The sequence below is a fragment of the Melitaea cinxia genome, chromosome 25, assembly GCF_905220565.1.
Source record: "Melitaea cinxia chromosome 25, ilMelCinx1.1, whole genome shotgun sequence".
Classification (NCBI taxonomy): domain Eukaryota; kingdom Metazoa; phylum Arthropoda; class Insecta; order Lepidoptera; family Nymphalidae; genus Melitaea; species Melitaea cinxia.
In genome coordinates, this window is record NC_059418.1 from 2,584,837 (window position 1) to 2,610,011 (window position 25,175).

The following is a 25,175-nucleotide window of genomic DNA, read 5'->3' on the forward strand; positions in this document are numbered from 1 at the left end:
CCTTCCCTTCCCAAATATTATATATCTTCTAAAGTATATATTTCCCGGCCACAATTCATTATTTGTAAATAATGACAATTTACTTCTAGGTATACAAAACTTAAAGGACGTATAATCTTTTTCAGCTTAACTATTCTTTACTCTCTTTGGCAGTATATGTATTTGTGTTTTCTCAAAGGTATATTCAGCAACATCCCGCTCTATAGCCTCTTTAAAAACATTGTAAATAAATAATGGAATCTGCACATCCGCCGCCCTGAATTTCCCAAGCGGGTTTATCACAGCAGTTCCTCTCAGACCTTTAAACCGTGACTTTTTACGCTTTTCAACTCGTATCCATTCCCCGTCAATTACATCTTGCTTCTTTACGGCGCCTTGTATATCGGCATTGACTCCATTGCATGACGTCATCATACCAGCTGACTCGGACGAAACGAGCGCTCGAGTCGCCATCTCCGTCAGTAACACGGGAGCTACAGAGACAGCTTTATGATCTTCCGCCACCTTACCGCTCACGTATGACAAAGATAGATGCGCGGGCGCATCATATGCGTTTGCCTCGTGTACGTTCTAAACCGCAGTTACTTGTCGAGGGGCCTCCACGCGCTCTTGAGGTGCCGCTTGTTGCTTTTGTGCGAATAGGACAGACTTATCCATCTCCACCGCGCGTCCGACAAAGTCAGGTGATCATCCACCTGTTTTTGCACTGTCGTTGTAAAAAAAAGAAACTTTAGAAACTTCCACGTTTGACGAGGGTTCTTGTTTTGGAGGGAAGAGTGTATAAATTCACGCTGTGCATCACGGCAAACTCTACTGCAGAAGTTACGCAATTTTTTGTATTTTAATAGATTGTTATCAGTAGGTTTAACCTTATATTTAAACTTAGCAGCGTTGCGTCTAGCCATTAGTGCTCTTATCTCTTGAGTAAGCCAAGGAGCTGGGAGATGCTTAAGTTTTACAGGTCTTAAAGGAGCATGTTTATCAAATAACTCCATGAGATAGTTGTTAAATATTAATAATATTCAAAACATATATTAAATTATATCTTGAACAAATCATCGGCAAATACAACTTCTTCATCGTCAAATTCGGGAGATGAATCACTGCAGTCATCTTTTGTTAAAAAGAAAATCTTATCCTCAACAGCCATAAATGAAAATATTGAACAAAACTTAAACTTGTCACACATTACAATGTAAATTTGCTCGTCATCTTACATCAAAACATAAAGATCGAGACGAAGTAAAAAACTTGTTGAGCTTTCCTAAGGGAAGTTCTAAAAGAAAATCGATAATTGATAATTTGCGAAAACAAGGAGATTTTATTCACAATGTTAATCCTGAATTTAATAGCGGAATACTTATATCGTCAAGACAATGTCAAGCAAAATACAATAACACTGCAGAAGATTATATTTGCTGCCAAAATTGTAAAGGATTTTTCTCTAAGAAAACTATTCGTTTTCATAGCTACAAATGTAATTCAACTTCCCAAAAAGGAATACGAAATCAAATGATAGCAGGTCGACGAATAACTGGATATATACATAGAAAGCAGATCCTATTTTAAGGCAAATTGTATTTCCAGTGCTAAACGACGATGACATTTCAAGATCAATTAAGTATGACGAATTAATAATACTATATGGTAATAAATTATGCTAAAAATATACCCTCGATCATCAACATGACATGATTCGTGCTCAATTACGATTATTAGGGCGTTATAAATTAGCAATAAAATCAATTAATCCTAAAATTGATGAATTCCACTCTGTTTTTAAACCACACAGAACTTCGACTCCTCTGTCTCGGCTTTAGGCATTGTAGCTAATTGGGACACAAATCTTATGTGATTTAGAACACCGGCTGTGGCTCAAAATTTGTCAACTTTAATTAAAAAAATTGCTTATAAATATCGCACAGAGTGCATCAAAAATCAAGATGAAATTGGAAAAAGAAATGTTTGTGATTTTTTACTGTTGTGGGAGGAGGAGATTCCGGTCTTGATAAACAAAAAAGCAGCTGAAGATCAATTATTGCAAAAAAGACAAAAAAAAAGTTGTTCTTCCGTCGAATAGCGATATTAAATTATTGTTTGATTACTTAAACGATCAAGCTAATATAGCTTACGGGCTGCTAAAGAATGAATTCAATCACGGTGCCTGGAATTTACTAAACTCTTCAACATTAATTCTATTCCAAATATTCAACCGTTGCCGAGCTGGAGAGTTGGAAAGACTAAAAATAGCTGATTTTAATAATAGGCTTCAATTAGATGAAAATATTAATCCGTACTTATATGCAAAGGAGATGGGGACTTTTGGGCCAAAATGTAATGAGTAGAGATATTGTTTAAAAAATTGGTCATATTTTTTTATTTTAAAATATAAAATATCAGCTCAATTCTGAATCTAGAAGCGGAGAAAATTGAAAAAGATAGTTTTCATCAAATTATTTGGGTATCGATTCAACTATAATCGATTACAGAATTCAAAAAGAAAATGTTTGCACTAGTTAATTAACTCAAGATATTTAGATGCATAATTAAAGCTATAAACAATAAAGAACATTTAAATAAAGTTACATTAATATCGAAAATATCAATTAATATCTGATAAACCAAAATGATTATCGATTTCGTATCGATTTAAAATAAATCATATTTTTACAGTAATACTGTGTCCGTCACTCGTTTCATGTTTACTGTTTTCCGATGCATTCTGAGTCCATTCCTGATATTTATTTATGGTTTCAAGCGTATATCAATATTGGTAAAGAGTTTTCAAACAGTCTTCACTAAGTTTAACAAACATTAATGCTACAAGAACTTAGTGATCGAGATTTTGTATAGATATTGTAACATAACCTCATTTTTACAAAAAGTCTAATAACTCCACTCTCAGATAGCCAAAATATAGATAATTTTCAGCAAGGAATCAATAAGCCTAAATGCATTAATTGATACCATTTTCATTTCATTACATTTTGGCCCAAGAATGTATGGAATCGTATCCATCTCTTTTATCTGCAGACACGATTGCGTATCCAAAACAATATGTCCGATTAACTTTACAGGGTAAGTTACGCCGCAATTATACTTAGCCCGCGCCGCGTGTCGCCACGCTGCCTGACGCAACGGCGGGTTATTACATTTACGTGTCGTGTCGCCACGCGCCCTGACGAAAATTCGTCTCAGTCAGTACAGTGGAGGCCTTTGGAGTAAACGTCTACAATGTTTTCTTCAGACTCAGATACGGATTTTGAAGAAAATGTAGCATACCTGCTCATGTTAAGCTTACTCAAAAAGGAAAGAAAGAAAAGGAGATATTGGGTACATCCAATAAATACTTCAAGAGGAAGCCGAAGTGAATATCATTTGTTGGTGCAAGAACTAAAAAGCGATGAAATTAAATTTCAACAGTACTTCAGGATGACAAAACAACAATTCAATTACATACATTCTTTAATTGAACAATATATTAAAAAGATTCATACCAGACTTCGCCGACCCATTGGAACAAAAGAAAGGCTAGCAGTTTGTTTGAGGTAATTTTTATTTTGTATTAAAAATCAACAATTTTAATTTTAACAAGTACGAAACTATTATATTAATCATTCAAGTACGGTGCTCAATCAAAAGTTACACCGCTGTAATAAGTGGACAAGTTTTCTTCTCCGGTAGAATTTGAATTTTGAGCCTCAGGATCGAGTATGAACTGAGATTCAGGTGAAAACTCCTTTATTTCTGTAGGTGAATTATGATAGTAGTAGACTCTGGATGGCTCTGGGAGAGGCTGGTTACTTGGCGGAACTACCGTTTGAGAAACTATTCTAAGCGGTGTCTTTACTACACGTTCCATTTCAATGTTACGAATTTCAGCCTGAGAAATAGCCATATGTAAATCTAATTTAATTTTTGTTTGGTCTAATTTCGGTAGTGCTTTGACTGCTTTGCTCATACTTAAGAAAAACATGTCTGTTTCATCCAAGTCCAGTTTTGACTGTTGTTTTTGTTGCCTCAGACTATGCTGTGTCTTCATCATATCGTAAATGTCGGCTAAATCAGGTTTTCTCTTCAAAGATGGGCTCCTTTGAGAATATGAACTTAAGTTGCTTTGTTGTGAATCACTTCTGAAATCAGACGGACTTTCAGGAACTTCAGGACTTTCTGCAGGTAATTCCGATGTGATGGTCTCTGCAGATGTCGACGGAGATGATGGCGGTATCAAATTAGTCTTAGTGTTTCTCATTTCCATGTATGGACGTAAAAAACCCATTTGATCTTCGTATTTCCATGGAGTCCCTTGCGTTGCCGCTTGCCCAGATTTAGTTTTTCGTCGTTTTAGTGCACTACAGTATGCGTTGCGTAATTTAGCCCAATTATCTTTGCATTCTCCAACTGAAACAAAAATCGTTACTTTAAGAGCTGATAGTGTTATTATATTAAACAACTATTTCCCATGGAACATAGTTCGAAATATGGAATTAAAATTTAGTTGTTCATAGTGCCTTAGTACAAAATCATTTTAGCGATCTATGATCCTTTGAAAAGTTGTTCATATTTCTCAACACTATCATCCCTTAAAATATTGGTAGACAATTTGTTAACATGTATTATTATGTTAACTTTAATATTAGGTACTTGACTTTATATTTTTTCTTTTTACTATATCTGTTGTTTAATTATATATTTTTTTTGTTCACAGGTTTTTGGCCACTGGTAACTCCTTTCGTTCAGTGGCATTCAGTTATCGTATGGGTTTTACCACAGTGAGAAATATAGTCAAGGAAGTATGCGAAGCTATTTGGAAAAATCTAGCACCCATTGTAATGCCACAACCTTCAGAAGAGAGATGGAAAGAGATTGCAAAAGATTTCCAAACATATTGGCATTTTCCTAATTGTCTTGGCGCATTGGATGGCAAGCATGTAAACATAATATGCCCAATAAATGCTGGATCAACCTATTACAACTATAAAAAAGATCATTCAATCGTATTGCTTGCTTTAGTTGATGCTCAATATAAATTTGTTATGATAGATGTAGGGGCGTATGGCCGTAACAGTGATGGTGGTGTATACGAAAATTCCGTGATGGGGAAAATGTTCGAACGGAACCAACTGAATGTTCCACAGAATACTCCAATATATCAAAATTCTGAACCTATGCCGTATACTATTGTGGCTGATGCAGCATTTCCTTTAAAAACGTACCTTTTAAAGCCCTACAGTAAAGCAAAGCTTGTAAACAATGATTCTAATAAAGTATTTAATTACCGTTTATCACGTGCTCGAAGAACTGTAGAAAATGCTTTCGGAATTTTAAGAGCAAGGTTTCGCATTTTTCAAGGACCTATGCAAGTACAACCGGATATGGCAGACATAATCGTACAAGCTGCATGTGCCCTTCATAACTATTTGCGTACCGAAAAATCGCAAGAAATTGAAGAAAATTATCTAAATTCTAATGAAAGTCAAAGTTCTCAAGACGGTCTCGCTAATATTGAAATTGTCGGAAGAAATTACCGTCAAGACGCTATTGCTGTTAGAGAAAAATTTAAAGAGTACTTTGTTTCTCCAGAAGGACAAGTACCGTGGCAAATGGATATGATCAGACAAGGCAGAATAGACTAGAGTGTGTCTCATTCATCATATCATAATCATCATCATAATCCCAAGAGACTCTAAACACCTATGTACTTTATTTTCGAAAAAAATTCTGAAGTAGCAACAATTATCATAATAATATCGTCGGTACCTACTTAAAAAAAAATAAAAACAATACAGTTACATACCTGGTAGTTTTATTTTTAAAGATATTTCCTCCCACGCCGAATTTCTTTTTAGTTGGTCTTTATAATCTTTGTGTTTTTGATTGTAAATTATTTCATAGTTTCTAACAACTTCAATTAATTCGTCTGACATTTTTAAACACACGTCCACTGTTCTACGTCGCCACTCGGCTGTCTGCGCGTGCCCACGCGTTATTACACTAGACCCGACTGGGCTGACGCGTCAGAACCCCCACCACCGACCCCACGCCGATCGAAATCGCTCGGTCTGCGTGGCGTCAGCAGGCTCTGCGACACGCGGGACGGGACTAATGTAATCACTCCAGTACTAAATGTATGTAACCGATAGCTTACCCACGCGTTGCGACACGCGGCGCGGGCTAAGTATAATTGCGGCTTTAGGAAGAGCAGTATCTATATTGCTTACGCCAAACAATGAAAAATTTATTAAAACTCTCCTCAAATATCGGCAAAACGCTGGAGTCAAAACAACAAATGAGTATGTTTTCGCGGTACCAGGTGCTCGTCCTCTTCGAAAGCAATACATAAGCCTGTCCGTTAATGAGGAAATTTGCAAATGAGTGTGGTGCACTAATTCCGAGTTCTTTGCGTGGAACTACATTACGTAAGCACATTGCGACATTTACAGCTATGCTGGAGGTTGAGGGACAACAAGTAGAGCGACTTGCCAACTTTATGGGGCACGATAAAGAAATACATAGAGGTATTTATCGAGTTCCAGTTCCAGTTGCGGAAATGACGGATGTGTCTCGCCTACTTGTTGCTGCTATGGGAGGAGATGAAGATGAGGAGAACATTGAGAGTGAGGAAGAGAATAGTGATAGCAGTGAAGAGGAGATTGAGAATTCTGAAATGTACAGAAATTCTTCAACTAGAGCCAAACGTCGTAGTAGTAAGTATTTAGTCTACCTTACAATTATGTAAACTTAAAATTAAATATTTAATTACATATACACTAATCTCTATCAATATTATTATTTCAGCGTCTCCTTACGGAAGAACAAAACGTAATAAATTGTCTGATTCTGAGAAACAAGCAGTGTCAAATTTTTTTGGAAATATTCTCGAATCGAAAAACTACCATCACTTAACCAGTGTCAAGAAGCTATTCGTAAACATGAAGTTTTACGTCAATGTCAACCACAGCAGTTAAAATCATTTATTGATAACCAACGTAAAATGCAAAGTCGTCGTGAAAAATATGCTCAAAAAAATATGAACAGAATTCATGTACTCTTACTTATGTTATAGTTTTCTTAATGTTAACATTATTATTATATTTCTTCTATTTCCTTAAAAGTAAATATTGAATAAAAATCGCATTAAAATAAACATTTGTGTTTTTGAACAGCCTTTTTAGGAAACTTTAATCATTATAAGCCGAACTTTTCCCAAGTTAAAGAGTAACTTCACGTTAAGGAGTAACGTTTCTAATATCTAAGATTGTTTTAATTATATTCTTTATCAGTTATTGTTGATTTGTATAGGTTCTATATGAACAAATTATTTAAATAAAAAATTTACAATATAATGACTGAATTAGAGATTGTTTCAATGACTTTTAGAGCTTTGATAAATCCAAAAAGTGTTTATTATATGAAAGTACGCTTTAGTAACAGTCCCAACAGTAGGCAAGTTAAAGATGAGTTTCTGAATCTATCCAATATTAATTTTGAAACAGTTCTCGCTTGTCCCGTACGCGGCGAGTCTGGGAAAAATCAAAAACAGGTTATAACATCTTTTGTTTACGTTAGCCTACGCACCAGGGCTGCCCGAATTTTAATAGATACGATTTTTTTTTCATTTTTACTCATGTACGATCGCTAAACTAAGATCGTATGCAAAATGTACGATTTTTATATTCCCTGGAAGCATTTCATAATTAAAGAAACGTATCGGCAAGCATGAATTTCGTTAAATTCCCTTACTTGAATGAACCTACATCTTTTACTTGAATGAAGACTTTGAAAAATCACATAAAGGCTGTATTTGTTTGCTTTCTAATGAAACTTATTTATTAATTTATCTTGTGGTAATAATTGCGGAAAAAAACATTTTGAAATAAAAAAACAATTTGAAAATTATAAAACACTGGCTCAATTTGCTTTAAATTTGTTATCTTTTCCCCATTACAGTGCAATCTGTAATGTGAACGAGAATTCAGCGAACTTAATTTAATCAGAACAAAACTTAGAAACAGTATATCCAAATAGGGGCACATTTATTAGCCTAGCAATTAATAAGAAGAAACGAAAATGATACGAATTTAAGCCAACAAATTCTTTTGTTAAAAAATATGACCACAGAAAATTTTGTATGAGTGTGACAAATAGTTTTATTTGTTACACTCATACAAAATTTTCTGGCAGCCCTGGCACAGCCAGTCCTTTACACGTTCTCAGGGTCATTGCAACACACGTGCCACGTTGATTGTTTTTTTTTTCAGCTGTTGAAAGATTTAATATTTTTGTTTCAACAAAAACTTCCCATGTAAGTCAGTCTTCGAATAAACAGGTAATTAACAGACCTTTTTCAAATGAATAAGCAATTGGAAGTTTAATAATCAAAACTAAATAAATTATGAAAAATAAACAAAAACAATTCTGTCTTAACAGTTGTCGTAAGCACTTACTCGTTACAAATACTAGCGACAACTTACACAGTTTAAAAAGTTATAAATAACAATAATAATAATAATATGAAAATTAAAATAGTTTTCCTCTTCGTATTGCTATATCAGTCATATTAGTTTTTAATAAAAAGTAGGAACGGGTAAAAACCGTACAAAAATATTGAAAACGTTAGATACGTACTAAACATCATTTTCTGAACCGTGGAATGGGGTGACATTGAACAAATTATAAATTGAATTGACTTTATTTCCTAAAATAATAATTCTAGAGTGAATAAAAAAATTATTAGAATATCGGTTTTTACTAAAGAATTGGTAAAATAAACTTGAATTAATTTAAATGAAAAATGGCCTGAGAAAAAAATAAATGTGCATGATCAATGTTGTACCGTAAGTGGGGTTACTTTGATACCCCCTATTTTTTTCAAGAGAATCGAAATAACCCCTTTAATAAACAATTTTCCTAAACAACGAAAAAAAAACAGTCAAGTAGAAAAAATATATTGCATTTTAACGTATTTTGGGGTAACATTGATCAAAACAAAATTTATGAAAACTCAACTTTATTAATTACTCTTTGACAAAACATTAAAAAAAAAACTTTTTAAACACAATAATCACAGTTTTCTTGAGATCTGAATTTTACATTAGGAAACAGTGAGTCAAAGTGTTATCATCTTAATTCTACAATACTTGAATGTTAATATCAAATGGAAAAATAACAATATCACCTTCTTCAGTAGGTTTTGGTAAAAAAGATACAATATCAGTATAATCTATTTCAGAAATATCGTTTCTAATGCTTTTTTGCTGATCTGCAGATTGGGTCGTTTCGTCTCGAGTTGCAATGCTTTTGCCGGGAGCTACATCTAAACGTCTTCATTTTCTTGTAGATTGGTTCGAAGTACTTCCATATCGTGATTCCCTCGAAATTTGGTCAAAGTACTTTCGATTTCCTGCTCCCCAATATCTTCTTGTGGTAAACGGTCAAGAGCTTTTTGTTTATTGAAAGAATAAATGCCAGAAACACAAAATCCGCTCATCATATTCCTTTTTATCCCAGAACTTATGTCTTTGTAAGGAGAGTTTGGTTTTGGTTGGACTTGATCCATTTTATTAAGTGCTTTTGTCAATAGACGAGGAAATGTATCCTTTGGTACAGTTGCCAACTTAGCATTTTGCATCTTCCAATTGGTCACAATTTGGCGCCAGGCTGTCTTTATTGGGCGGAAAAATGCCACGTCAAGAGGTTGGCATAAGTGCGTTGAATGTGGCACCAAACAAATGAAATCAATGTCATTTTCATTGCAAAGTTTTATCACCTCTTCATCTAAATGAGACGAAAGATTGTCTCCAATAAGGACTTTACGTCCAGGCAACCTTCTTGCATGAAGCATAAAACTAGTTACAAACCAGTCCCGGAATGTTGGTGCGTCGATCCAACTACTAACTGTACGGTTAAATCGTGATCCTGCTGAGCAGCAAGGCTGATTGCAACATGGTGGGCTGCATGGAGCTCTTTCCTTCCAAGTGTCATAAAGGTGTAAGCTTTTGTATATGATGGAAGGCGGTAAAAGTACGCCTTCAGCAGAACCACAAACCATTGCAACCATTACAGTGGTACTTTTGGAAAAGTTCATTGCTTTTTCTGGGTACTTGACACCTCTGCGATATATACCGATCTTATTTCCTGGATCATCACTCAGGTTCGACTCATCATAATTGAAAATATTTGAGGCAGGCACGTCTTTCAATGTATTTTCAAGGTTGTTGAAATATTCCTCGATACTTTCAGGGGATACAGCGGCTCGACCTCGTTTGATGTTAGTAGCAACCCGTTGAGAATACTGGGTTTTGTGTCGCTTGAGTAGTGAGTATGCCCAGTCTTGTCCGGGATGATTGTTTCGGAATTTAGAGACTGTTCTGCCTTGTCTGTCTAAAAGAACATTGGCAAACATGCGCAAATCTAAAAGTTTAAGAGGATATCCACATTCAACACATTTAGCACAAGATTTCAATATAGATTTCTCCTCATTTTCAGAAAATGCTGACGGAGCTTATAAATTTTCCATGGTACTTATTGAAAACCGTACCATAAGGAATATAAAACTTTTCAGAAGCCGCACGCAAGGTCATACGACCTTCTGCAGCAGCCGTTACAGTGCGCTCCAATAATTCTTCACTATAGTTTTTGTAGGCTCGAGAACCTAAACGCTTCTGATAGGATCTTGGCATCGTTCTGAAAATAAAAAACACAGGCCTCCACAAGTTTACGCCAAAAATGGCGTGAACTCGTGTGTTTTACCCATAGTCACCACGCTGGGCAGGCGGACCGCAGGGGTGGCTTTGTCGTACCGAAAACGCTGCTGCCCGTCTTCGGCCTGTGTATTTTAAAGCCAGCGATTGGATGGTTATTCCGCCATCGGTCGGCTTTGTAAGTTCCAAGGTGGTAGTGGAACTGTGTTATCCCTTAGTCGCCTCTTACGACACCCTTGCGAAGAAAGGGGGTGGCTATATTCTTTACTACCGTAGCCACACAGTACAGTACCGTAGCCACACAATACGTACCGTACAGTACCGTTTTTATGCATAAATTATACTAATTTTGATACATTCAAAGTTATTTAAGCCCTTTATATAGTTGAAATGCAAAACTTACAGTTTTTTATGAATATTTCCGACATCGATCTAGTTGCATGTGCGGCGCTCGGGCAATGAAAAGAGTGACAATCAGTGTTGCCAACGCAAAAATCAACATCACGCGGTATCGTTCCCACAATTAGAGTTTAAAAAAATATAAAGATTTTATCAAAGTCGCCCCGTGAATCAAAGTACCATTCTACGGTATCAGAGAATTCTTCTTCAGGAAGATAATCTGGCCCTTCTTTGTCGGGTAAATTATTATACCAATGGTAACACCATTGGTATAATTCTTTCGTTGCACATTTTTATTAAATCTTTTTTCTTTGATTTTGTAATTGGAAGTTTCTTGGTATATGCTTTTTTAAGGGAATAGCTATTGTAGTCAAATACACTTTCAGTATCTTCATGCTTGCGCTTTCGTAGGTTTTTAGTATTAGACACAAACGATGTTTCTTTTTTCAATACGTCCATTTCCTTATAATCTGAAACTTAATCATACCTATATTGGACAATGTTAGGCGGCTTTTTTTCAAACTTGAAGCATTTAACCTTAGTTACTGCAACTTTTGTCCTTCAGTGTCAATTGACATATTGACCATTAAGTTGTTTCTTAAGGTGCGTATCCACCAAAATTGTTGGCAACTTTTGTGTTGCAACTCTCCAGAAAATCACTAACTTTTGTTTCCATTGCGTCTCCACCGGGTCGCCAACAATTGTCGAAAACATTTCAGTTGCCAACAAGCTGTCTCCACCACTGTGAAAATGTCGAAAGACGATGATATTTTGCAAGCAGCCGCAGTGTTTATAATTTTAAGCAAAAAAAAACGGAAGCATAAATATTGGACACGACCAAGCCTTAAAGAAAGAAAAGTACATGGAGGGATGGTACTATTACATATTTTGAGAAAAGATGACTTATTAGCAGGCCTCATTCAAGATAGACATATCAGAAACTTTCTTCGTACGACTGACTCTGATTTCGAAAGATTGCTCAATCTTGTTGGACCAAAAATTAAAAAAACAGATACTAATTTTGGAAAAGCAATCACACCTATGGAACGTTTATTAATTACTTTAAGATTCTTGGCCACCGCGGATTCCTATACTTAATTAATGTATTTCTATAGAATTTCAAAGCAAGCGATTTCAAAAATTGTTCCTGAAGTTTGTGCAGCAATATGTGAAGTTTTGGAACATGAAATTAAGGTAAGTGTATAAAAATAATGAAAACGCATTTGAAATTGTATTAATTATTTTATTTTTTAGTACTTCGAAATATAGTTGGATAGATACTTACATGTGCTTCATTTATTCCCTTTTCCACAAATAACCTGGGTTTATTTCTGTCAGTTAAACAAAGAAGCCCTTGGTATAAAAACCACTTTGGATTATCGGAAGCGGCACTACCAGATTTATTTTCATATTTTATTTTATTTTTTTCTCTGAAAAACTGTGTCGTAAAATTTTTTATTTTGTATTTCAAGTACACCCATATGTATACCCATAGCATCACTAATAGATTTCCATGCATCCTTTTTCATATCTTTATTTTTGTAATTTTCATTACTTGAGTCCCATAATTCATTTTTCTTGTAATATAAATCAATTAATGTCTCGGTTAATTCTTTCGTCCACATAACAGACATGTTTATATGCAACTAATGTTGGCAACCTGTGAGCGTCTCCACAGAGTAAACAAATGTTGGCAACAAGCGTTTTCCCTTGATGTTACCGCCAAAAACCGAAACACGGTTGCCGACATTTGTTGACTACTTTTGTTGCCGACACAAGGAAATTATAGCAACTTTTGTCACCAACACGTGTTGGCAACACGAAAGTTGGCAATTTTCTTTCGGTGGAGACGCAGCTTTAGCTCTTTTAGGTCCAAGATATCAGAGTTGCTCATTACAATAGATTCATAAGGCTTCTTTGCTGTTTTTTTCTTGTTTAGTTTTCTGTTAGATCTAGCTAATCTTATAACATTACAGAGGTCTACCATAGAAAAAATTGGCATAAGACGCATCTGATTTTCGATAGCGCTATCCATACTATCGACCTTCTTATGCGTATGACCCGATTCTAAATACTTATGTTCAATCACTGTGTCAATTGTGGGTAACTTGAACTACGTATAGCATTAAGCATAACAGAAACTCCGCAAGTATCAGAAAATATAGATATTTCGGTAACTGTTGGAGGTAAACGTTGGATGCAAAGATATAGTGCAGGTCCTACTTCACAACTTCCTTTTTTTCCGTCTACTTCAGACCATAAGTAACAAAAACCAACATTTGAAGAACGGGCTTCGTAAATGGTAGCATTGTAAACGTTTAATTTACATAGGTAGTAAAGTAGAGAAACGTTACTAGTCGGCAAGTGCAAAGCTTTTTTACGTACTGTTCTGAACTCTACGTTAGAGCACGTTGTATGATAGAGTTCAAACCACCCTCTGAATTATCGTTTTCGGGTAGTATTGCAGAAAATTGGAAAAATTGGAAGCAGAAATTGGAATACTATCTTGTAGCAACTGAAAAGAATAAAAAAGAAGATAAAGTTAAAATAGCAATTTTACTCAACTTGATTGGTGATGAAGGTTTGGCTATTTGTAATACGCTTGGACTACCTACTGGACCAACATGACGCTGTAATTGCTAAATTTGAAAATTACTGTAAAGAAAAGAAGAATGTGTTGTTTGAGCGGCATAAATCCTTTAAAATATTGAGAATTGATGGTCAGACTATTGACAATTATGTGACGGTACTTCGTACTATTGGAGCAAACTGTGCATTCGGTGATTAATTAGAATCTTTAATTAGGGATCAAATTGTGTTACACTTAACAGATCAAGGGCTACAGGAAAGAATATTAAGAGAAAGTGAACTAGATTAAGCTAAAGTCGTTGATTGTGTAAAAGCATCCGAAACTTTAAAGGAGCAAGTGAGATTAATACAAGAGAAATCTAGAAGTACATGGATTAAAAAGAGGTAATAATAAATCTAATTATAACACAGTTAATGAAGAAGGCAAGAAACCTATTAATAATTCTAGGCATAAATACGGGAATCACAGTGGTATAAACATCAATAGTGATGCATATACCATGAGTGTCGGAAGCTTGGTATTAAAGATAGAGCCAGTAATTGTCCAGCATATGGGAAGTATTGTAATTTATGCAATAAGCCAAATCTTTTTGCAGTTGCATGTTTTAAAAACAAGAAAAATATAAGTCTAGTACAGCAAAATACGAATGAAAGTGAAAAGAATTATGTGGATTCCCTTATTGACTTTTGTGAATTAGTGGAGCTCAACAAAAATTTGTAAAATTAATATCTTGCAGTGGTCACAAAACTTAAATATTAATAACAAGGAATTGGAGTTCAAGCTTAATACGGGAGCTGAGATTAATGTAATGCCAGTAAGCTGTCTGTCAAAATTGGGAGTGAGTACTGAAAATGTATGTAATAATAGATAAATAATGCTAGAGGTATTTGGAGGCAATCAGTTAAAATATTCAGGAGTTGTTAAATTAAGATGTAGTCCCAATAATGTGAGGAATTGCCAACTTAGTTTTGTTTTTGTGAATGATGCAAACAATAATAAGATTAAACCCTTGCTGGGGTTAGATACTTGTGTTAAATTAAACTTAGAAGAATAAATGATCTTACAGTTGATAATTAAAAGAAAACGGAAATTTTGAAGAGAAATGAAAACATATTTCATGGAATTGGCTTGATAAAAAATATGAGTGTCACATTAAAGTGGATAAATCTGTATCACCAGTCATCAGACCGCCTAGAAGAGTACCTTTAGCTAATAAAGACAGGTTGAAAGAAAAGTTGGATCTTTTGGAAAGAGAAAAAATTATTGAAAAAATGGATAGTCCGGTGACATGGCTCAGCAATCTTGTAGCCATCGAAAAATTAGATGGAGGTCTTTGAGTATGTTTGGACCCAACTGATCTGAACAAAGCCATCATTAAAATACCTGCGTTAATACCTACCTTGCAAGAAGTAACTTCTCAATTAGCAGGTAAATGTTATTTTTCTTTACTTGATCTTAAGGAGGGCTTTTATAATATTAAACTGGATAAAGAACTTGTGCGCGTTTTTAACACCTTTCGGGTGCTATATCTTCCTCAGATTCCCATTCGGTGTATCCAATGCCCCTGAGGAGTTCCGAAGAGTAAACGCTTCCATATTTGCAGACATTCCTGGACTTATAATATATTTTGATGACATTTTGATTGCAACCGAGACAATAAGAACACGATGAAATGCTAAATAAAATATTAGAAAGGGCCAGGTCAAGTAATTTAAAATTTAATCCCAATAAATTTCAACATAAAACTAATAAAGTCACAATTTTGGAGTTTGCAAACTTTGATAAGAATGGGATGAAAATTGACCCACAGAGAATAGAAGCTATTAAAAGTTTAGAGAACCCTAGTAATCGCGATACGGAGAATCGTTACCTTTGTACTGTCTGTTTCGTTTTCTAAATTGTTGGCTCTTAGGTAGACTTTTAGTTTAAGCTAAAGGCAAGTTATTCGACGTTAAGTCGATCGGCGCTAATGTAATTGTCATCGGCAACATGTCTGACTTAGTGGACTTACTTGTTTTGATTCGCGGCTGCGTGTTTACAAATTCTTCTGTATTCGTCGACATCTTCTATTTCCAAGGCACTTCTGACACCATGTTGTGTTTCTTATTAAAAATAAAAACGGCTGATGACTTCGGATACGTTTTATTATCTTGTGGACGCGACATTCATTGGTACAAGTCTGACAGCTAAGTGGGAGAGGGACGAACGACAGTTGACAAGACATTACAGATTATAATTACATAGGTATTTAAATAGACTATAAATAATATTTTTATTCTATGTAACAGTATCCTCTCTCGTATTTGAGCAGCGGAGGTCTCGGCAAATAAGTTTTCGTATCCTTTTGGAAAGAGCCCTCTGTTCTGGCGAAGCAGCCGGCAAATCGCGCCTCTGCCGCATCAGATCCAAGGCTTCGGGAGAAAGTTCTGCTTCGTTGGCTTTGTTGGTGGAAAGTGCCTGCGACCCAGTGTACACACCGTCTTCACCACGTTGTCGGTTATCTCGTCCACGTCGCTAGTAGTTTCCAGCGAATCGAATCGGTTTTGGAGTTCCAATTGGAACTGCTCGGAGCCACATAGTATTTAGTAGGTCGGAGAGTAGATTTCATCAAGCGGGTCCGCTCCTTTCGGAGACATATATTCAGAGTGCCCCGTACTAGCCGGTGGTCGCTGCCGGTCTTAAACCAGTTAATCACTGAGACATCTCTGAATATATGCCTTTTATCCGATGTGATGAAATCTATTTCGTTCCTCGTCACAGTATCGGGGCTTTGCCATGTCCACCACCTTTGGGGCTTCTTCTCAAAAAATGAGTTCATCAAGAAGAGCCCCCCCGATTCGAGAAAGTTGACAAGCATCTGCCCCCTGCGATTCCTGTGCCCCAATCCGTGCTCACGACATATTGCCTTTTTGCATTTTATGCACTGTGAATTTGTTTTCCGCCCTTTTTTATAGGAACAATATCCACAGTTACGACGCTTTTTCGGTTCTGGTTGTTCTGGGACGTCCTCTGGTACTGGTTGCGGTTCACTTTGAATAACATTATTATATTTTCACGTACTGAACGTTTTAAAGTAGGGACTTCCAGCCGCTGTTGCATCCATGGTGTAGTCAACTCTGTGCTATTTTTTTTGATGAAGTTCTTGCGACTTAATGGTTTTTCTTTTCTCGAAAGCTTGTTGTGGCAGTAAATAATAGAAGAATTTACAAAAGACATATTAAGCATGCCGTAAAAAACAGCGATAGGCCACTGATTTGTCTTCCTGTTTGTCGACATTTAGGAACACATTTGATCGAAGGAATCGACACCTCCTTTTGTTTGATTATAAAATAATATCATGTCTGGCTTTTTTTTAGTATTGTCAACTAACTGTTCATCTACCGTTAAGTTTGTTCCTGGTGTATAGTTCAACCTGCATTGATCGATGAAAATATCCCATACCTTTCTAACAGGTAAAAAAGCATCATCTTGTCTAAGAGTCGCCCGTAATGACTTGTCATCCATTCTTAGACATCGTAGTAAAAACTCAAACCTTTCTTTACTCATTACGCTAACGTATCGAGTACCAGAGAATGAGGCATCGAATAACTTATCGGTAGACAAGTGGTTGTCCTTCATAACAGCTGTCAATGCAAGTATTCCTATAAGCGCCCAAATCTCTGTGACATTAGTATTTCTGTAACTTGCTGAAATCTCTTTTATATTTACACGTTTCCGTAGCATTTCTTCATTAGTCCATTGCACTATCTCTTCTATGATTTCGTCTGTGATGAAAAGTTGAAAACAAAGTAACGGTTCGACGATATTCCGGCACATTCGAGTGGGTCCTCTGTTTGTACGTACTATATTGATTGAAGAAGTCCTCCCGCTCGATCTACCTTTCACAGTACTCCAAACATGGTTATTCTTTGAGCATAATGAACGGTATGGTAATACAATGATTCTGTTTGATGTAGTAGTTGATTCAATAGACGCATTTTCATTTTGAACAGCCTCTTGGCTAACTGGCTGGCTTGAACACTCAACGTAGTCAACTACCTCGTCTTCCACGTCACTTATAACTTCATCTTCTGTAACGCAATCTTCTTCTTCTTAGTTTGTATCAGTTATCTCTGCGTCACTGTCATTTTCTAAAATGGCCGCTATCTCGTCGGTTCTTAACTGTCTAGAGAACGCTATCTTGTTTTTTCTCTAAAATAATATAGATTCGTTATTAAGACAATAAAATACAACCCTAACTCCCTTGAAATAGCTCTTTTTAAAAACTTAAAATAAATGTAAAAGTTACACAAAGCCTAAACATGGGTCAAAATGACCTACAACAGTACGATAATTCCAATATAAAGGGACTTACCAAGACAATACAGCCGTCTCCTATGGGCTCTTAGCAGGTACTAAGTTAGTTCGATCAATCACGACGATCGAATGAAGTGTGCGAAAGAGAAAGCAGATATTTGTTTGTGTGTGTGGGTAAAAATGACCTAGATTGGGCTTCTAGGGTTAACCTATTCTATTATATAGTCATACTCCTCTAAGAGTAAACGAAATTTTGTCAAACGACTAGATGGATTTGTTTGATTGAATAAATAAATCAACGGTTTGTGATCAGTTCTTATAATAAATTTTCTTCCGAACAGATATGGCCTAAAATACTTTACGGACCACACGATAGCGAGCAACTTTTTTTCTATCGTAGGATACCTAATTTCCGCTTTATTGAGACTACGGCTAGCAAAAGCTATGGGTCTGTTGTCATTATTGCATAATACGGATCCGATTGCATATCCAGACGCATCTATTTGTAAAATAAACGTGTTGTCGTCATCAAAATTCGGATATTGTAATATTGGTGGAGACATTAATGACTTTTTTAAAAATTCAAAAGATTTTTTACATTCATCTGACCATTCAAAATGAACATACTTTCGACACAACTTATCAAGAGGTAAACATATTTCCACAAAATTTGGTATAAATTTTCTATAAAAATTAACGAACGCTACAAATCTTTTTGTTTCTTCAGCATTTTTTGGAACGGGATAATTTTTTATTATATTTATTTTTTCTAAATCTGGTTTTATTCCTTCAGAAGAAACAACGTGACCTAATAATTGTATTTCTTTTCTTAAGAAATCGCATTTACTCGGATTAAGTTTTAAATTAACTTTTCGCAGTCTATTTAAAATGTTTATAAAATTTTTCTTATGCATTTCTAAATTAAGTCCGAAACAAATTAAATTATCACAAACAATTTGTCGTAAGTAAGACCTGACATAGCAATTGTCATTAACCGGGAAAATGCACTAGGACTAATTTTTAAACCCATAGGTAAGCGCGTCATCCGATATTGTCCAGAAGGTGTAGTAAATGCTGTGTATTTTCTACTTTCTGGTTTTAATTTCACCTGATAATAAGCTTGCGACAAATCCAACTGTGAAAAATACATTGAGCCTGACAAAGAATCTAAAATATCGTTAATCGGCAGAGGAAATTTATCGTCTAAAGTTCTAGAATTTAATTTTCGAAAATCTATAATAAATCTCCACTTCTTTGAATTATCATCGGATTTTTTCGGAACCAGTAAGACAGGACTCGACCACTCGCTTTTTGCTGGTTCAATTATATTTTCAGAAAGCATTTTCTTAACTTGTGTTTCAATTTCCCCACGTTAAGAAAATGGTAACATGTACTGTTTAGTATAAACTGGGTGTGCACCTGGCTTTAGCTGTATGCTTTGATCGTAAAGGTTAGTGGTAGATAATTTATCCATAGGCAAGTGAAAACCATCTGAAAATTTTGCACATATGTTTTGAATTGATGACGTTTCCTCGCTATTTAAATGGTCAAAATTTATAAGGTTCAATAAAATGCGCACCCTGTCTCCATCAATATTACAATTTCGTTCAAAGTTACAAATATTATAATCCGATAATAAATGTACCTCTGGTCTAAAATAATTAATATCTACTTGTATTTCGCGTGTATTTAATATCTGCATATAATGTCCATTATTCGGCCTACAAATGCTTCCGGCTATAAAAACTCCATCGCATAATTGATACGGTAAAATTACACAATCTTCGTTAAAACTAGTCTCCAATGTAAATCTCTCTCGGTGGAATGCTCAAAAAAAGCTTTTATTTCCTATACAATTATTTATCATAGGAAAGGTTATAATATTGTTATTATTACTAATAGTAATCGTATTATTTTCGAAATTTAATATAGCGTTATACTTGTTCATAAAATCTATACCTATTATACCATCTCTAATACCAGGCAAAGTTTTCATAACATAAAATTTGTGTACGAATTCCTGATCATTTATGGTCAACGTAATGAAAACATAGCCTAACGTTTGCACTTTGCCTCCTATTCCATTTATGTAAATGCATTCCTTTTGAATTGGAATGTTCCACTGTGCTACCGTGTTGTATTTCAATACGGATAATGATGCTCCGGAATCTATAAGCAAACTATATTTGGCACCTTGTATTATAAATTCTACCGAGCTATTATTGTTACACGCGTAATTGAAATGATTATCGAAAAACTGCAATGAATTATCTCTACGTTCTTCCGAATTAGCCTTGATACGATTATCGTCGTTAAAGTTCATATTATTCATGCTTGTTTCGATTACGTGTACACTATTAGTACGCGTATATGTACGTCCATGCCTGCCGCGATTTGAACGAGTCGATCCGCGCTGCATATTAGTCTTACGATAATTTCTAGACTGATTCTGAAAATAATTTTGTGGTGGCCTATTAAAAGATACTCTATTATTACCCCTATGTATATATCTATTGTTCGTAAGATTAGGGCGTCCATTATCAAATTTACGGTAATTACCGCGATTTTTAAAAGAATAACCTTGGTAGCCAATATAAGCCATATCGTGCGATTGAGGACGATTATATGACAACTCTTCGTCCTGCGCAGCTCTGATAGTATCTTAAAAGGTGTCATAATTACACGCCGATAGAATAGTACGGATTTCACGGTTTCGTAACACGCCAATAAAACTATTTATGGCGATTTTCTCATTTTGAGGACGTAGTATTTTATACGCATTTTGATCGCCATCCGCTTGTGCGACCGTCAAATCCACAAAAACTTGTTCAACTTTAGACCCATACTTGTCTAAAGTCAAACCTTTTGACTAATAAACGACAATTCTTTATGTATAGCTGTACTCGACTTTTTGGTGAGCAAATGCTGACGCATATCTGTAATAAGCGCGTCACAACTATCATACGAAGTAGACATTCGTAGTTTTGCATTTTCGTGTAATCTCGTCTTTAAAATAAATTTAACGAGCATTTGCTTACTTTCTATAGTGAGGGACGAGCTATACAACTCTATGGCATCTATCAAGGATTTGGTGACGTTTTCATCCCCTTTCATAATGGTTAATAAAGCGACAGCGGTTCGATAATCAAAAGACTCCATAGTTGCTTCGTTTTGAATTTCGACCGTACACTCAGCACTATAAGACTGAGAACTATATGACTTTGTACAAAATGTTTCTATCTCTATAAAAATATTTTGAATCAAATCACAGTATGATTGAATTTCTTGTAAAATATTACCACTAAATTGTTTATTTTCAATTTGTTCTGACAAAATTTTAATACATTCATCAAATTGACATTTTAATAACGTAGCTTCAGTTAACTTTCGTTTTAAAATATTTGACGTTCTTCTAGCATAACTTAGCTTTGTTAAATTATCTTTAATATTTTTTAACTTGTTATATATATCTTTGAGTTCATTTGCCATAACATATAAAAAAAATATTTATATAAAATTAAAATATTACTTAATTATAAACATAAAAGTAAAATAAAAGCAGGCTAAAATTAGGTCCCCTCTTAATTAATTAATTTAACGATAGAACTCTCATCACTGCACTTTTCACTGGATGCCTTTTGGTTTTTACGATAACAATCACAAATCACTTACTGCTCGGGAGTCTCATACCGGCTTCCTGGTGATGGCGGCACTCGTAGCAGACATGAGCCTCCGGCGTGAATCGTCGGAATGACCTTTTGAGATTTTGGGCTAAAACCTCATTAAGAATCCACGAATAATTGCACCTTTGGTATAGCCTATAAATAGCGTAGAGTCCCGCAATACATAGTATCGTGCAAATGATGAACATCACAATGCTAATGTTCGATAAATGAAAGTCCGTTACCGAAGCCGAACTTGAAGCGCCACTATTTTGTGTAATAAAAACATCTTCTTTCTAAATATCTGACCGACATATCGCGAAATTTAATAAAACTATTAATTTTTAAGAATGCTGCAGGGCTGCGGCTGCCGGGTCGCGACTGCCCAGATCCGAATCATACCTTAAGGTTATGTCATTGGAGATATCAAACGACTTGATCTATTCAAATCTGATTTATTACTGCTCTCAATCTCAAACATTACACATTATTATACATATAAGTACTTATTAAGGCACTCTTACGCTACTACTACATATAACATCTATATAACATTTACTTACACACTACAGCAGCTTCCCTTGCTAACCTACTGGTAATTACGTGAAATTAATATTCATTTTGTAAATTATCCCCTTGAAATGTTTTTAAAATGTACTCACATTTTTTATAAATAATGTTAACAATCTCGCATCACCATCGAAGGTAGGGATGATTTTTACCATCTTTACGAGAACCCTTACAATATTTTCCATTGTGAATAATATTACGGCAATACAAAAATAATAAAATAATCATTACAGCCTATACAGTCCACTGTTGGACATAGGCCTCCACAAGTTTACGCCAAAAATAACGTGAACTCATGTGTTTTGCCCATAGTCACCACGCTGGGCAGGCGGGTTGGTGACCGCAGGGCTAGCTTTGTCGTACCGAAGACGCTGCTGCCCGCCTTCGGCCTGTGTATTTCAAAGCCAGCAGTTGGATGGTTATCCCGCCATCGGTCGGCTTCTTAAGTTCCAAGGTGGTTGTGGAACCTTGTTATCCCTTAGTCGCCTCTTACGACACCCACGGGAAGAGAGGGGGTGGCTAAATAAAATAATAAATCCTAACTAAGTTTACCGACAAGATTTTATTGTACAGCAAACGGTATTGTACCGGAGATGTATATCCTTACAACACAAAATAAAGGAAGGAAACAGAGTATAGGAATTGGTGAAAAAGGTCTACTCACAGTTGTCCGATCGTCTCATGTCTTCACTGGATTTTGCTGGTCCTTGTCCTCGGTGTCCTCTTCTTTAATATATTTATTTGTTCGGCGATCTCTATCTAACTGTAAAAATGGACGTCCCGTACTGTTATTTCTCTTTGAGAAATCTATCAAATGACACAGTAACCCTCTCCAAGGTACAGACTACAGCGATTACTTTTAAGATATTTTGTTTATTGAGTTAACATTTCATTTAATTATTGTTGTTATATTGTAAGAATTAATATTTAGCTTACAAATAAAATATGGAAACTTTAATTAGATTGCAAAAAATATATCGAATCAGTTATAAGTAGAACAGCTAATTTCAGAAAGTCTCCAAAGGAGCGTCTAACATTGACATGTAGAAGCTCGCCTTGAGAATTTAGAAACGCAATAACTTTCATTTAAAGACACTCATAGACAAATTGTAAGTCAATTTGATACAGAAAAACTAGATAGTTCAGATTATTTTGAAGATGATACATATGATTTAACGGAGGAAGCCTATTTGGAATACAAGTCGATATTAAAGGAAACGTTGAAGGGTTTGAAATTAAATGATAAGAATAATGTTTGTTTACAAATTAACGATTCAATAGGTCAAAATAATTTAATAGATGTACGATTACCTAAAATTACAATTCCTACTTTTTCTGGAAATTATATAGAATGGACTTCCTTCCGCGATTTATTCATTTTTTTGATTCATAACAACGCTTCATTAGATGATGTTCAAAAGTTCAAAAGTTGCACTATTTAAAATAAAATCTCTCTGGTGAAGCAGAACAATTACAACGTCACATACCTATTACTAGTTCAAATTACAATTTATGTTGGGTTCAATTGGAGAATCGCTACAATAATAGAAGGTATATGTATTGTTAATTGTATTCTAAAGAGGTTTATAAGTCAAAAAAATATTGTTTCAGATTCGTCTCAGTCTTTACGAGAATTATTAGATAATACAAATGAGAAAAACTACCAGAAGAGATGAGACAGGTCGTTCTATTGTTAACTTACCTGTTAGAAATGTACATTCAAGATGCAAATATGGTGGATCTAACGAAATCTATAAACGGCAATTTTTCAATCTAGAAAAAGGACTTTAAAGAAAATGCCGATCGCCGTTACGTTAAAGGAAAGTTACCAACATGTATTAAACGAATATTTGACTTTAGGTCATATGGAAGAAGTGTATCTCTGAATGATGAACTACTAGTGGGTCCAATTTTATAACCAGAATTAAGACATTTGATCATGCGGTGACGTTTTTACCCAATTAATCTTATTACAAAAACTGACCTATAGTCGTATTTTTAATTAGACGAAGTCAACTGACGTTTACTGTGTTGTCAGTTTTTGATGAAATAAAAATAGTGCTGTGACAAAGTGAATGATTGAAAAAACTCCTGAATGAATGAAATTGCCTCGATTGTTTAGTGAATAGTTAGTGTGCCGAACTGCCGATATCAGGTACAGGGTTCAAATTTTAGTCGTGCTTTGTACATACCAACGAGTTTTCGACGACTTTGTTCCTGTAGTATCTACCCATACTGAATACCGAGTGTTTTAAACATTAAGGAAAACATCGCGAGGAAACTTGTAAGACCGTCCTATTTTCAATACATCATGTAGTTGAAACTATCGATGTATCAAATATAACAATTATAGGCAGGTAATGAAAATAAAAAACATCGCTTATTACATAATTTGTTTTTATTCATCATCAGATGAAAAATCATCACTATCGCTTTCGGTGACATTAATTATAAATCTGTCTAAAACAATGTCGATCATGTGGTCGAGAATATACAATTTGTCTTGCTCTTTAATTATATGAGACACGCAGCTACTCCATTTTTCAGGTGTGATATGTTGAAGTACTTCTTCAAAAAGTTTTTTTACTTCTGTCATTTTGAAGGTTTTGTTATTTCTTGCAACATATTCTTTAGCCTGCGCCCATACCAACTCAATGGGATTGAGCTCACAGTGGTATGGGGGTAGACGTAATACAATTATCCCATGCTGCGCTGCCATCTCGTCCACAACATACTTATCGCAATGTTCTTGTTTGTGCTGTCGTACAATTCTATAAGAGTAGCTTTAACCATTGTTGCTTCGAATGAAATATTTTTGCTTGTTAGCCACTCTTGTATTCTAGATTTAGTCCAAGACATTTTAGGCAGCGATTCTAGATTTCTGGAGTGGTAGGGGCATTATCCATCACTACTACGGAATTTGGTTTTAGTTTTGGCAAGACCACTTCTGAAAGG

General features: G+C 35.2%; 2 protein-coding genes across 2 annotated transcripts; both read left to right on the top strand.

Moving 5' to 3' along the window:
* Positions 1 to 4,832: 4,832 nt before the first annotated feature.
* Positions 4,833 to 5,636, top strand: LOC123665875 (protein ALP1-like). The gene has a single exon (XM_045600107.1). It carries the CDS (start codon positions 4,833 to 4,835, stop codon positions 5,634 to 5,636), a length of 804 nt encoding a protein of 267 aa, XP_045456063.1.
* A 191-nt stretch (positions 5,637 to 5,827) lies between these two features.
* Positions 5,828 to 7,147, top strand: LOC123666207. The gene is made up of 2 exons (XM_045600402.1): positions 5,828 to 6,707; positions 6,799 to 7,147. The coding sequence occupies exons 1-2, from the start codon at positions 6,356 to 6,358 to the stop codon at positions 6,966 to 6,968; spliced, it is 522 nt and encodes a 173-aa protein (XP_045456358.1). The 5' UTR covers positions 5,828 to 6,355; the 3' UTR covers positions 6,969 to 7,147.
* Positions 7,148 to 25,175: the final 18,028 nt, after the last annotated feature.